Source organism: Myxine glutinosa, chromosome 7, assembly GCF_964187855.1.
Source record: "Myxine glutinosa chromosome 7, kmMyxGlut1.1, whole genome shotgun sequence".
In the NCBI taxonomy this organism is placed as follows: Eukaryota; Metazoa; Chordata; class Myxini; order Myxiniformes; family Myxinidae; genus Myxine; species Myxine glutinosa.
Window position 1 is genome coordinate 185,310,599 of NC_136267.1, and position 16,181 is coordinate 185,326,779.

Sequence of the window (16,181 nt, forward strand, 5' to 3'; positions counted from 1 at the left end):
GGTGGGAGTGCATCAGGGGTCGGTACTAAGTCCACTACTATTTGTAGCTGTGATGGAGGTGCTGGCTCAGAATGTAAAGGAGGGTTTACCGTGGGAGTTGTTGTATGCAGATGATCTGGTGTTGATTGCGGAAAGTATGGATGGACTGAAGGAAAAGATGAACAAGTGGAAGGAATGTATGGAGACAAAAGGTCTGAAGGTGAATATCGGAAAGACGAAGGTGATGGCAAGTGGTAAAGCATGTGGTGAGGTGGAAAGAACTGGGAAGTGGCCGTGTGCTGTGTGCAGGAAGGGTGTCGGAGTGAACTCCATTCAATGTACAATGTGCGCTGAGTGGGTTCATCAAAAATGTAGTGGTCTGAGTGGGTCATTTACCAGTGTGGCAGCTACATTCAAATGTAAGGTGTGCACAGAGGGAGCTGCAGATGGAGGAAATGTTGAGTTGGATCTTGGAGACGGCGTGAAGCTGGAAGGTGTGAAAACATTTTGCTACCTCGGAGACATGCTGAATGGAGAAGGTGGATCAGACTCGGCAACGGTTGCTCGAGTGAGATGTGCATGGAAGAAGTTTCGGGAACTGAGTGGCGTGCTGATGAGGAGGAGAGTGTCGCTGAAGCTGAAGGGAAAGGTGTATGCTGCATGTGTGAGAAGTGTTTTGATTTATGGGAGCGAGACATGGGCAATGAACGTAGAGCAGCAACGAAGGCTGGAAAGGGTGGAAATGCGAATGGTTCGATGGATGTGCGGAGTATCGTTGAGAGAGAGGAAGACAAATGATGAATTGCGAAAGATGATGGGAATATTGCCTGTGATTGATGCTGTGAAGAGGAACAGGCTGAAATGGTTTGGTCATGTGTTGAGGAAGAATGAAAGTGACTGGTTGAGAAGAGTGATGGAAATTGATGTAGAAGGAAGTAGAGGACGGGGAAGACCGAGAAAGACTTGGCTAAAGATGGTGGAAGAAGAAATGCGGGCAAGGGGGTTAACAAGGAGAGATGCAGAAAATAGGGCAAAATGGAGAAGATTGTCATGGGGACCGCAAGGCTAACCCCCACTCTAGCAGGGAAAATGGCCTTAAAATGCATGTTGTTGTTGTTGTTTGTTGTTGAGTGTACAAAAGGGAATGCTGAGCACCTCTGTGTTTAAGAAGTATTGCAATATGGGAGCTGCTCGTGAAAGATAACAGATCGCAGTCTCTTGTGTGGACAGACTGAATCAATATCTGATGTTTAAAATCCTTAGTGTCAGGATGACAAGGCATGAAGTGTGATTACCACATAAATTGCCACATCTCTGATGAATTGTATAAAAAGGGTTCATTGAAAGCATCTTGGCAGAGAGGATAATGCTGACCCTGTGTGGTTTTAGAACCTCTCTCCGTACGTACATATTATTAATAAATGATGCAACCAACTGTAAACTAGTATGGCTCAATTGAGTTATTCCACGACACTTTCCTGAATGAATGAATGATCGTTTTAAGGCAATTTTTCCCCGCTAGAGCGGGGGTAAGCCTTGTGGGCCGCCCCATGACAATCATGGTTCCCTGTTTGAGGCAATGTTTTTATGGCTGGATGCCCTTCCTGACGCCAACCCTTGGTCGCCTCTTATGACGTGCAGGGATACGGTGTACCTATTCTAAATCGGGGTACATACCGTGATCATTCATCCCAGCAAGCTGGTACTCAATTTGCCGACCTCGGAAGGATGACAGGGTGAGTCAACCCCCCTGGCGTTAATTCAGCGATCGACCGGGATTTGAATCCAGGATCCTAGGATCCCAAGCCGGCACCCTAACCGCTAAGCCAACACCAGGCTAACACAGCCTGCCTATGAAACACCAATCGGACAGTTTATACATTGGCCGAGAATTGAACCCAGATATTCGGTATCAAAACGTCGATTTGACATAGTTATATTAGTGATGTCAGATATCATGCCGGTTGTTGTGTAACCTGCCACAGACCAAAGAAGTGCCGGTTCACAAATATCATCTTCCAATTAAACTGTGCTTTTCCTTCAAATAAAATGTTCCCAAAATGCTCCCAAAAAATGTTCCAGAACAAGCGTGCCAATTAAATCAAAACCAAGAGTACCATATTTGGAAAACTATGGTTAAAGTGATTATCTATATATTTATAGGCTAACGGAACGGTTTTGTCCACGCTTCTTCTCCTACCAGCATTGACACACGTGTGTTTCTTTGATTAAAACCCACCTTTGCATGTTTGTCGTTTGCAGTAGGTATTATGAGTTTTGTAAACCTTTATTTAGGGGTGTTTTCCAGTAAAAAAAAACAACAACAAAAAAAACCTTGTATTCCGCCACTTACGGACAGCCATTTTGCTTTCATGCAATGAGATTATACGATATGCATTTTGTGTATATACAGTACTTTAGCTTCCCGCTCAATATTGCTTGACCATATATATGACTCAGCGGTTAAGTCGCATGCCTGTGGATCTGCTGGTCCCGAGTTTGAATTTTTCAGTGGTGTCAATTTTTACTTTTTGGGTTTTTAAATATATATTTCAAATTAATGTTCATTTACCTCCACACTTTGTCTGTCCTGTGTATCAGTAACCAAAATCTCAGCTTCAAATAGTAAATTTGTGCAGTTTTAGTTGGTGCAATGCAGTACCTCCACTTCACTTTACCTTCAATTAGGTCAAGATGTCACACCTGTGATTTCACGGGTTTCTGCGAGTAACTATAATAATTTCTTAAGAAGTGGAGAATAAGAAACGTGCGAGTAAGTTGGTAAACAGTCAGTGATAATGTGCAACAAAACATAGCTTTTCATAATATTGTCAAACTTACAATGTTTCGGGATGAATCCCTGCCTGTGCATCGTCTCAAGGAAGACAAAGTCACTGTAAATAGAGCGGTCTAACACAACTCCTTGTCCTGCAGACAAAATAAGACACTGCTCAGAATTCCCACTTCCTGGTAAAAAGTAAAGAAAGAAGAGGTAAATAACAACTCTAATACAATTTTTGTTCTGATGCATTCCTGAAAAGTACCACGTTTAGTGAAATTACGTTGGGCAAAAACAGTTTTTCCTAAATAAATAAAGTAAAAGACGAGGGTTGCGTGTGAGAGGGATTGGGAGAGAGATAGACAATATTTTGTTGGTTGTGGTGTTCAATCCAGGTATTCAACAGCCTTTCGATGTTTTCCTTTGGGGTTGGTCATGTACGACTTATTTTCATTGTACTTAAAGGGATACTTTTTTGTTGTTGCAACAAACACTTTTGCAACTACATTTGATTGTATCGACATTTGCACGGATCGTCTTCAAAGTGGATTCGGTAAGACCGAGAGCTCGTCCTATGTCCATAGTACATTCACCTTTTTCATATCACTTTCCCAGCTTCACCCCTTCCCCGTCCCTTCTCCAGGTTCCCCCACCCCCTTTCCACCTTCTGAAACTCTGCCAACAACATATCTTCCCCTCACTCTAGCCTGTGGACCTGCAAAATCCGAGGCCTCCAATCCAATCTAACAGTACTCTCAATCCAGACCACTGTTAATAAACTGAACTTCATGTGCTTAACAGATTCCTTCCTCCCTCAGGATATCCCTGACTCCTTAGTTGCGGGGTTTAGCACAACTGACAAGTTGTGCAATCTCTGGACAGACAGCAACATTGCGAACAAAGAACTGGTGAGTGATACACCAGAAGAGCCTCCAGATTTCCACCTCCTCCAGAAACCGTGGTCTGCGCTCAACAGGATCCATACTCTCAATCAAAGGACATCACACCACCTCCACACGTGGAATTTCAAAGACAGCCGAGCATGTGACTGTGGTCACCCAGATCAGACTATCCATCACATTGTGAATGAGTCTTACCTACGGAAATTTGATGAATAATTTAGGGCAATCCACCTAATGACAGACAGTGCTGTCACTTGGCTGTTCAACTTAGATTTAGATCTGTGAGATGTAATTTGTCATATGCAAGAAAGAAAGAAAAAGACTGATCAATGGTTGGTCGCTTAACACTCGATTTCAATGTAAGGCACCCAAACTCCTGATAAAAGTTACGATGGTCGAGGACTTGTCACAGAAAGATGGCGGGGCAAAGGTCCGAGATGCGAGTTGTGTCGTTCCACGCAGCCAGCGTAAGAAAGGTCGTCGACCGCCACCCAGATAACACAATAACTTCGCACCTTCCGTGTTGTGCAAAAAGCGTTTTTTTTGTTTGTTTTTTTTTTTTTGTGTACTGAATCGAGGCTCGTGAAAGAGCTAACATTTATTTCACAAACAAATCAACCAGACAAACAAAACACACAAAAAGAGGGAGCGGAAGACAAGATGGGGAGAGAAGGAGAAGCACACAACCACAACATTTGAGAGCAGGGAGAAGTGTGGGAGGGAGAGGGCTTGGGGGCAGGAGGCGTGGGAGGGGAAGGGCGGGGGGGAGAGGTATAAAACACAAGGGGACCGAAATTAGCGGGGGTAGAAAAGATCAAGGTTTTGGATGGGGGAGGATAAGAGATGGTGGTGAACAGCTGTTTTAAAGACCTGGAGGGTACAGTGGGATTGAAGAGAGTGAGGGAGTTTGTTCCAGAGGCGGGAGAAAAGAGGAATGAAGGAGTAAAGGTGAGCAGAAAGTCTTGATTTTGCCAGTTTAACCATAAGAGGGTTGCAGGCAGATCTTGTGCGACCTGTAGGACTATTTGGGGGACAGAGCCCAGAGAGGGCTGGGGGAGCAAGGCCAGAGAGGAGTCGGTAGAAGACGGAAAGACCACCAACCTGCCTGCGGTGAGTGAGTGAAAGGCCCTTGGAGTTAGCTTCATCGCGGGAGATTCCAATGATTCTGAACGCTTTGGTTTCAACAGCGTGAAGACGGGCTAGGTGTGAGGCAGGAGCACCAGACCAGAGGGGAGAGCAGTATTCCATAGAGCTGCGGATGAAAGCCTTGTATGTTAGTCCTTGAGCCAGACCAAAAGTAATGCTCCGGCGGGGGGAGTAATTCTCATTATGATTTTCCATTAGACCAATGTCTCAAGTGTCAGAAAAGGTGTGATGGACATCTGAGAACGGTAGCTTAGTGCCCGGATGGACGCCATCTTTGAAACCACCCAGCTCGAAAATGCCCATTTGGTGGGGTACATTGTTGCACGTGTATCTGGACTTCTATACTAGCTATCGATGTGCGGTTGACGACTAAATATACGTCCGATGTGTACCGTCTAAATAAAAAATAATATGAAGCATTTTGTTTTAGATTAATTATTATAAAAATCAATTATCGAAAAAAAATCATATATTTTTCAATATTTTATTATTAGACTTGTACTTTTTTTAGTGAAACAACACTGGTATGATTTTCCAAATTATGCATTGTGCTACACCGTTTATCTGTCTATAAAAATAACTCAAAAACTAAAACATATCATCCACCACGAGTTTACAACAAATAAATGTAAAGAGGCATAAAATGACTTAGGCCGCCGCTGGCATTATCTATTCTGACGATAACGCAAGTTAGGAATGTCGTACGGAGAGGATTTTAACACCATACGATATCTAATAAGCAGGCGGAAATTGTTACATAGGAAATCTGCACTTTGGTGGCCATCTTGGATTTCAAAATGGCCGCCAATTATATTAATTATTCATTACTAGAGTTTGGAAAGACGTATGGAGCTGATTTTAACACCATACGATGTATATTCCTAATAAGCAAGCGGAGGTATCATTGAACATGTCATGTTTTAGTCAAATAACACCGGTATGATCTTCCAAATTATACATTTTGCTAAACGGTTTATCTGTCTATAAAGATTTTCAGGCAATTTGGCCTGCATTATAATAGAGAACAACATATGCTATACAATATACAGTGCACACAAAGTTAATCATCAGAGTCGCCATCAGAGTCATTGGCATCCTGAGCCACGATAGCATCATCCTGCACCATGTTGGAGCATCCCTGCAGCTTACACACAACAGTGCACTTCAACCCATTCAGTATGCAGGAGCAATCTGACGGTCGACACGTCCTTCTGCATGTGCATGAGATGAGATTCAAGACGACATCTGGAGCTGGTAGACCCGCCATCCATCGGATTGTGAGCGAACCGCCATCATCGAGTTCCCAACCATGTCCTGCTGATGGTGTTGGGACGTCTGGTAGGTTTTCAAGGCTGCGTCGCCAGATAGCCGCCTGATAGTTGGCCCTAAGCGTATGCTGCATCAAGGAGTCTTCACAAGGCGGCAATTGTCCAGATTCGATCTGGCCCTTCTTTGCACAGAACATGTGATAACGGAGCGAATTAACACCGACGATCTTCGTGTTCTTGGCGTACAGCTGACACGTGAAGGCCTGAATGCTATTGAAGACGTCTGTTGGTACATTCCACGAAGATCCCAGATCTGTGAATGCTTGAAGATACAGCTCATTCGCTTGCACAAGCTTCAAAGCCTTTATCTTTCCTTGGCTAGCCAGAGCACTCACAGTGTCACACCCGCTCCATGCATGAAGCCCTGGCAATGCACTGCAAACTCCAGACCCCAATACCGCAGCCAACTTTCCAACGTCGATCATTCTGACTCGAACCTTTGTTCCTCGTCTGATGAAGAGCTGACTATCGATGGTTCTGCTGAGATGAAGACTGATGATCAGAACGTCGGTGTCATCTGCCACTAAGATGATCGTCTTGTAGTGGGTAGCAGCGTGCTTTGCGTGGAGAAACATACGCGTGTCTGCTTCCTCGTGGCTACATTCGAGTGCTTGCACCAACTTCCACCTATCGCGGGTCAGTACCAGACATTTTTCACCACATGTGGTGACATACAGTGTTCTGTTGCCTAGCTTTTCGCGATTTGTTTCATGTTTCCACGACTCCGCCAGAAACACAACCAGTTTCTCCTTTGTCTGGCTGCAAGCAAGGAGACGCCGCCAGTTCATGATTTTGTGTGCGGGTCTGATCTCGCTGAAACTGATGCCTTCATTTGAACCGCGGTTCACACGCTCAGCTGCTTTGATGGATTCTTCTGTGTATGTGTCAAAGACAACATCGATGCGCTCACTGCCTTGACCAGCGTGAAGCGCTGCAGCAAGGATGCGGTCAGATAGTTCTTCGAACGTGTCGTTCTCGCCATGCATCTTTTGTATGAGAGCCATCGCATCAATTATTGTTGCACTTCGCTTGTCAACGTTCTCGGCTGGTTCCACAAGACCTTCCATGTGTTTCGCAAGTGCAGCTTTGTTCGTTTTTTTCATTGACCCATCAACGTTTGCCAAAGACCATGGTAACGGCCCTAGTGGGTGACAAAGGACAAGTTGCATGTCGAGGTTCCTTGTCTTGGCGATGAGTATCATGGTGGCAAACAGTTGTCTGTCAGCTCTCAGGACGATCTCCTTGTTTGTGCCCTTCACAACTTTCTGCTTGATCTTACCAAAGGTCTTCAAGTTTAGCTTGTTCAATGTGTCATGAAAGCCTGTTCCCTCTTCAAGACGTTTCTGGAAGCTTTGATACGCCGCTTCCCCCTTTTGCAGGGTGTTGAGTAGGTCATTAGAAACGTCCTCCCTCGCAGCCGCTCCGGTAGATATACTGAGAAGACATGACGGATCATCGGCGAATGGATTGGTCCAGTCATTTTCCAGTAGATCACAGATAGCTGTGACGCCAGACTCATCACGTTTGATGCGAGAAGTAGACAAGTCAGGGTGCTTGGCGTGAGATGTGTCGCTGCCATTCACAAGGATAGTTTCTCGTAGTTGCCTCAGTGCAGTAGCCCGATTTTCTGCAGTTAGATAGTATCGTGACACAGCCCCTTGTCGAAGACTAAAACCTCGTGTTCCTCCAGCTGTTTGCGTATCTTTGTTTACTGTTTCTTCTGTTGTGTGATCAACAGCGATTCTGGCAAATGGATTCCCTGGTCTAAGCTGTACGGAGAAGTAGCCTTGATTGAAATGCCTGTACAACTCGGGGCATGTTTCGTGGAGTTGCGTCATCTGTGCATAGTACACTGGTAGATATCTAGCATAGTTCACCTTGTTCATTGCGAAACACCAAGGGATCACTCTTCTGACACAAGCCAAGTGAAGCATCCAGTCGCCTTCTCTATCCGCACGAATCAACCCCAGCAGGGTCTCTACCATATCAATATACATCATCCAGAAGCGAGCCAGGTCTCCATGTTTGGTTCGCAGAAAATGTAGGTATTTCGCGAACATGTCAAAGCTCTGTACACATGAATCATCATCGAGAGCAGCAGCGAGAGTCTCGTGGCAAACATCCTCCTTGATGCTGCGAATTTTGAGGTCAGTGCTTCGAATCTGGGGTTCCTTGTCAGGATGATTGCTTTCTATCCACACCTGGAAGCCCTTCCAAATGATGCGCATTAGTGCCTCGTACATCAACTTGTGGAGTCGCACAGCACGGTTGTATTGCTTGCCTTCCAGAACCCTGTTGATGGAACCTTCAGCGATTACTCCTGACTCAACAGCTACATCCCGAAGGCCTGCATCTCCAAACATTTTCCCAATGCTCGACATGAAGTTACAGATGGTATGGAAGTTCCCCATCATGAGCACGATTCTTCCATATCGATCGACATCTTTCCATGCTATTTCGGTCGCCTTAGCAAATAGTGCCTGGTCTAGCACCACCGGTATACGCTCAAGCTGAAGTGATGACATGATGTTCAGAGCTTCTCTGAGGATTTCTTGCACTGTTGCCATATCTGTGGCAGGCGCGTTTATAGTCGGCAGGTAGCCAACTACATCTTCCGTCACCTGAACACGATCTCTAGTCATGATGTTGAAACCAGTCCACGAACTGATTGTCTGGTCGCATGGTTCCAGCATGCGAGTCATAATCCATACGTGATTTCTTCGCCCGTTTCGCCTCGACACCGGCCATCTCAGCTGAAAGAACAAAAAGACTGACGTTAGATTACTCCGATATCCAAAAAGCTCGCCAGCTTACATAGACATACTCATCCAAGTCAGTGAACATGTTAGATGGCGCCACAATACAACTCTATAATAGAGTTGTATGTGGCGCCATCTAACATGTTCACTTTTAGTTCTTAAGCCACCCACCCCCCCCCCCCCCACCCCCCCTCAGAAATTAATCAGGTCACCGCAACAAATCTCAGACTGAGATATAGAATATAGAATATAGATATAGAATAGACTGACGTCACTTTCGGCACTGGGTTCTGTGGGTTGATTATCGGCGGGAAATTCCAACTGACATAGTTTCGGTTTGTGGAAAGTGCATGCCTTTTCATATATTTTTTGTGTACACTCGTGGTGGATGATATGTTTTAGTTTTTGAGTTATTTTTATAGACAGATAAACGGTGTAGCACAATGCATAATTTGGAAAATCATACCAGTGTTGTTTCACTAAAAAAAGTACAAGTCTAATAATAAAATATTGAAAAATATATGATTTTTTTTCGATAATTGATTTTTATAATAATTAATCTAAAACAAAATGCTTCATATTATTTTTTATTTAGACGGTACACATCGGACGTATATTTAGTCGTCAACCGCACATCGATAGCTAGTATAGAAGTCCAGATACACGTGCAACAATGTACCCCACCAAATGGGCATTTTCGAGCTGGGTGGTTTCAAAGATGGCGTCCATCCGGGCACTAAGCTACCGTTCTCAGATGTCCATCACACCTTTTCTGACACTTGAGACATTGGTCTAATGGAAAATCATAATGAGAATTACTCCCCCCGCCGGAGCATTCACTTCAAAATATGGCCGGTTGGCTCAAGGACTATGTGGTGAGGAGCTCAGGTGTGCCAAGGAAGGACTTCGCACGACGGAGGATGCCCAGTCGGCGACTGGCTTTGGAGGCCAGATTTGAAATGTGGTTTTCCCAGGAAAGATCATGGCAAATAGTGAGACCCAAAAGCTTGAGTGACAGAACTTCTTGGAGAGGATTATTCAGAAAGTGGATGGGAGGGTTTTCCAGTCGGTCTTTTCGGAGAGACATCGTAAGAGTGTGAGATTTATCAGGATTGAAAGACATGTTCCATTTGTTTGCCCAGTCTGTGATTTTGTCCAGGTCTGCAGAGAGTGAGGAGGCTGCAGACTGCTGATCTGAGGGATGAGGAATGGAGCGACAGAGAGTAGAGTCGTCAGCAAGCGTTCCCAAATAGAAAGACCGTTTTATAGCGAAACCTTGTTGTGCGAGACAATGTTAAGCAAGGAATTACTTCCAGGAGGAGTAAGCTGACAGTTTATATTGGTATAACAATGTTTTTACTGGCCTGCCCAAAGACAAAAAGAATACCCTGAATTCTGTCCATTTTGTCCTCGACCAATTCAAACTTGCACCGTTTACTTTTATGAAATAAAACTATTGTCAAAGAATGCAATTTATCAACTAAAAGATGGTGTAAATGGGGTGCGGCTGGCATTCCCAGCATTAGTCCTTTGTTAGAACAAAATAAGAAAAACGACCAAGTCAAAAATGAGTTATTCTGCACAAACTCCACAAAAAACACAGACGTAAATGCTTTGGTGAACCACCGAGTGTAATTGTGATCGATTATATGCACAAGAAGAATAAACTACCATCCACCTTCGGTGGTGGAGGTAAAAATTTAAATAACAAGAACTCGCCATATCGAACCATTTCAATGCATCAACTACCGGTCTTGAAGAGGTGTTTTAGTGCATCCGCATATTGTAACAATCGTGTGTAGAACATGCAGAGCTGCAGGCGAAAAGCGTTGTCATCCGAGCTCTCGGGGTCATCATAGAATCTTTCAAGGCTGCCAAGTTCTCCATTCAGGTAAGGAAGATGTATCACCTTTTCTTGCTGTTGATCCTCCAAAGATGACATGATGGCTTCATTTGTGTAGAGAAAGCCTGCAATGAAACAACCAAACCATAAAAAGGTCATGGCAACGTTTTGCAATCTATTTGGGGAAAATCACAGACACAGTAACACACACGATCCAATGGGAGACCAAATACTGCATTGGGGTCATCAGAAGGAACCTGAAAAGGGTTCGAAACAAGCAGTGGCCCGGGTGACAATGGCCACTAAAAACTCTCTCCTCGGTGGTTGTGTGGCCACTAAAAATTGCCACTTTCAAATCATTTTATTCACGAAAATGGATACAGAAAAAGCAGCTTCTGATGAGCATAAACACTTTACATTCAGTTGTGTCAAAATCTTCAATTACAATGCATTCAGAAAGTATTCAGACCCCTTCACTTTTTTCACATTTTGTTATGTTGCAGCCTTATGCTGAAATCGTTTAAATTCATTTTTCCCCTCATCAATCTACACTCAATACCCCATAATGACGAAGAGAAAACAGGATTTTAGAAAGTTTTGCAAATTTATTCAAAAGAAAAAACTGAAATATCACGTTGACATAAGTATTCAGACCATTTGCTATGACACTTGAAATTTAGCTCAGGTGCCTCCCATTTCTCTTGATCATGTTTGAGATGTTTCTACACCTTCATTGGAGTACACCTGTGGTAAATTCAATTGATTGGACATGATTTGGAAAGGCACACACCTGTCTATATAAGGTCTCACAGCTGACAATGCATATCAGAGCAATAACCAAGCCATGAGGTCGAAGAAACTGCCTGCACAGCTCAGACAGGATTGTGTCGAGGCACAGATCTGGGGAAGCCTACAAAAATATTCTGCTGCATTGAAGGTTCCCAAGAGCACAGTGGCCTCCATAATTCTTAAATGGAAGAAGTTTGGAACAACCAGGACTCTTCCTCGAGCTGGCCGCCCGGCCAAACTGAGCAATCGGGGGAGAAGGGCCTTGGTAAGAGAGGTGACCAAGAACCCGATGGTCACTCTGGCTGAGCTCCAGAGATCCTGTGTGGAGATGGGAGAAACTTCCAGAAGGACAACCATCACTGCAACACTCCAGCAATCTGGGCTTTATGGCAGAGTGGCCAGACGGAAGCCAAACAGTTCAATCTTGGTTTCATCAGACCACAGAATCTTGTTTCTCACAGTCTGAGAGTCCTTTAGGTGATTTTTTGCAAACTCCAAGCGGGCTTTCATGTGTCTTTCACTGAGGAGAGGCTTCCGTCATCCATTGAGTACAAATACATCATGTGCTCCCCTTCATCCATTGAGTACAAATACATCATGTGCTCCTCTTCATCCATTGAGTACAAATACATCATGTGCTCCCCTTCATCCATTGAGTACAAATACATCATGTGCTCCCCTTCATCCATCGAGTACAAATACATCATGTGCTCCCCTTCATCCATTGAGCACAAATACATCATGTGCTCCCCTTCATCCATTGAGTACAAATACATCATGTGCTCCCCTTCATCCATCGAGTACAAATACATCATGTGCTCCCCTTCATCCATTGAGCACAAATACATCATGTGCTCCCCTTCATCCATTGAGCACAAATACATCATGTGCTCCCCTTCATCCATTGAGCACAAATACATCATGTGCTCCCCTTCATCCATTGAGCACAAATACATCCATGTGCTCCCGTTCAGCCAATGAGCACAAATACATCATGTGCTTTTTTTGGTTTGTTTTGTGGGCTTGTAGGCTTGCAAAATTTTTTGTTGGCTTCCCCAGATCTGTGCCTCGACACAATCCTGTCTCTGAGCTCTGCAGGCAGTTCCTTCGACCTCATGGCTTGGTGTTTCCTCTGATATGCATTGTCAGCTGTGAGACCTTATATAGACAGGTGTGTACCTTTCCAAATGATGTCCAATCAATTGAATTCACCGCAGGTGGACTCCAGTCAAGGTGTAGAAACATCTCAAAGATGATCAAGAGAAATGGGAGGCACCTGAGCTAAATTTCAAGTGTCATAGCAAAGGGTCTGAATACTTATGTCAAATATGGGGTATTGAGTGTAGATTGATGAGGGAAAAAATGAATTTAAACGATTTCAGCATAAGGCTGCAACATAACAAAATGTGAAAAAAGTGAAGGGGTCTGAATACTTTCTGAATGCACTGTATATGCAATCCATACTTATAAGTGTGGCGTATTTCCCGCTCCTCGGCCATGCGCTGGCTTGCTACAACAATACGGAATGGAATTTCGATAAAGAAGCAAGGCCGCAAGCTTACAGTAAGGCCACGAGCTTGTAAGTTTGAAGGGGAGCATGTGATGGATTTGTACTCATTGGCTGAAGGGAAGTACATGATGTATTTGTGATTAATATTCAAACATCACATCATTGGCTCCATGATATATCTAAAGCATGCATGCGGCATGGGCATGCGTTTGTGTAATGCCCAAATGTACAGCGACATCGTGCCAGACATCAGTGTATCGTGCGTGACTTATTGTTGGCTGTCTACTTTTAGGAGAGACTTGAATGACATATTTAACTACTCGGGGTCGGCAAGGTAAGAACAAATTACTATTGTGTGACTGACAGTGTGTAGACTGGCTGGACATGTGCAGTCAAAAGAACGTTCCTAGGCAAACATCTGAAAGATGAATTAAATGTTAAAATATATTATACAATGAAAGCTGGAGCTCTAGCAGGGAAAATGGCCTGAAAATGCCTGTTGTTGTTGTTGTTGTTGTTGTTGTTGTATACAATGAAAGCTATCACTGGCTCTTTAACTATACAATGACGTTTTACTCGTATCTTCCAAATAAAATGTGTCTTTTACATCACCCACATGGATTTTTTGTTGTTGTGTCAAATCTCTGTTTTGAGGATGGAAACTTTATGAAATTGTATCTTTGTATTTTTGGGGGTGTGGGGAGTCAGGGGATGGGGCTTGGGAAAACTACCGAGAGTTAAGAGTTAATGTTAGGTTTAAAAGAAATGAATGAATGATCGTTTGTGGTCATAGACTACAGGTTCTAAAGGGTTCTAAAGGGAAATTCGAAAAGGTTCTAAAGGGTCATTCTAATGGGTTCTAAAGGTAATTCTAATGGGTTCTAAAGGGAAATTCTAGAGGATTCAAAAGGGTAATTCTAAAGGGTAATTCTAAAGGGTAATTCTAATGGGTTCAAAAGGGTAATTCTAAAGGGTTCTAAAGGGTAATTCTAATGGGTTCTAAAGGGAAATTCTAATGGGTTCTAAAGGGTAATTCTAAAGGGTAATTCTAATGGGTTCTAAAGGGTAATTCTAATGGGTTCTAAAGAGTAATTCTAAAGGGTAATTCTAATGGGTTCTAAAGGGTAATTCTAATGGGTTCTAAAGGGTAATTCTAATGGGTTCTAAAGGGAAATTCTAATGGGTTCTAAAGGAAAATTCTAAAAGGTTATAAAGCGTAATTCTAAAGGGTTCTAAAGGGTAATTCTAATGGGTTCTAAAGGGAAATTCTAATGGGTTCTAAAGGGTAATTCTAAAGGGTAATTCTAATGGGTTCTAAAGGGTAATTCTAAAGGGTAATTCTAAAGGGTAATTCTAATGGGTTCTGAAGGAAAATTCTAAAGGGTGCGACTTTTTACTCTGTCTTCCTGGGAATCAAACAAAACTGAAAATCATTCGAAGCAGGAATCCTGTTGTGTTTAAGGACATCATAAAGGACACAAACAACAGGCACAAATAACTGATGTAATTTGTTTGATAAGGTGATGTAATAGATGCTGCATCAACAGCAGCAAACTTACGGAATTTTTTTTTATACAACCTTTAAAATCATTATTTTATTTAAATTGAATTATATACTTGCACAATGGAGAACACAAATTGTCTTTTTGGCACTTTCAAAAACCTTCTGTTTAGCAGTACATGGACAAAATATTACAGCATTTTCCATCATCTTGACCAATCAAATTTGATGCTTGCAGACCCCACCCATGTCCTTGTTTCTCAAGACTGCACAGGGTAAGGTGTTCTATGAACTCTCAAGTCTCAAGTATTATTTTTTAGTCTTGCCTCAGGGAAGATGATGCTAAATAATTTACATTGGCAGGTATGAATGAATGAAACGAAAAATATAGCTGTGGATTTTAACCCAAAAACCAGATGACTACGGCACAAACTTTAGTGAAGTGGTATATCATATTTGCGCACAAATACAGGTTTACATGTATGATACGTAAAGTCACACGTACCAATTTTCTCAGCAACGAGTTGTCCCAATGTTGTCTTCCCTGCTGCAAGATTTCCATCCAAAACCACGACTTTCCTTGTGCATTTTGATGTCCGCAGTCCTCGATAGTTCCACATTGACGAAGAGATTGAGCGTATCCATTCCTTAGTAAAACAAATGAACAAAAATAGACAGCAGTTAACAATACAGGGTATATCGATTACTTATATACCTCATCAGGATATATAGATTATAGTAGTTCTGAGAACCAATGCGGATGCACTAACTTTTAACTGTAGTGTCATGGGAGTGTATCGATCACGATAGATATGAGAATCAACGATATACTTGTATAATGCACGTGCGGAATCACACACACGATGACACAATGGTCTCTCCCGTCCCTCCGTGAACAGGTGAGGTTAACAATAAACACATCGTAATATCTATTGGTATTCTATATGTTAAACGTTATTGAATCTCCTTTGTGCTCTTACCAAGGTGTTGTGGACATCCTGACACTGTTTATGTATGTAAAACAGGAAGCTACATGTATAGAATATCCATGTACACACTGATGTGTGTGAACTTTCCAATGGGTAAAGAATGGGAGGATGATGACAAACATGATGCCATTAATGACACCATTCTGAAGCACAGGTACACCAGTATGGCAATGTCATGCCGCGGTGTTCTTGCTGGAGGCAAAACCAAATATGCTCCATTCCTTTTAAAGAATTTTAAGTGGGACCTTTCAAACTTTTGCTTTTTGTCAAAATGGGGTATTTTTGGGTGGGGTTGGCGACAGTTTGAACAAGAAGGAAGCCGGAAACAAAACCGACACCAAATGGGTTTAGGCTTTGTGTGGGAAATCCAAAATTGTGACGAAGACAGAGAAGGCCATATGGATCGCAGTTGAGAAAATTATTGACAATTTCATTCAATTATTCAACTTATGGAGGGGAAATGGGGGGGGGGGGGGGGGAATAGGAGCAACTGACTGGGTTTCTCAAATATGTTTCTGCACTTTTTGACCTCAAAGTTTCAGAAAAGTTTCAAACTTTTCAAATATCCCCCAAATATTCCTACAGGTCGCACAAGATCTGCCTGCAACCCTCTTATGGTTAAACTGCCAAAATCAAGACTCTCTGCTCACCTTCAC

At 43.0% G+C, this 16,181-nt stretch overlaps 1 protein-coding gene across 2 annotated transcripts in view; it reads right to left on the reverse strand.

Moving 5' to 3' along the window:
• The window catches only part of LOC137431890 (NADH dehydrogenase [ubiquinone] 1 alpha subcomplex subunit 10, mitochondrial), a 47,027-nt gene that overhangs the window by 24,962 nt on the left and 5,884 nt on the right, over positions 1-16,181 (reverse strand). For both annotated transcript variants that reach the window (XM_068123712.2, XM_068123713.2), the window contains exons 2-4: positions 15,042-15,183; positions 10,643-10,861; positions 2,821-2,907 (exon numbers count right to left, since the gene is read on the reverse strand). In XM_068123712.2, coding sequence (XP_067979813.2) covers positions 2,821-2,907; positions 10,643-10,861; positions 15,042-15,183 — 448 coding nt within the window. The remainder of the gene's footprint in view (positions 1-2,820; positions 2,908-10,642; positions 10,862-15,041; positions 15,184-16,181) is intronic.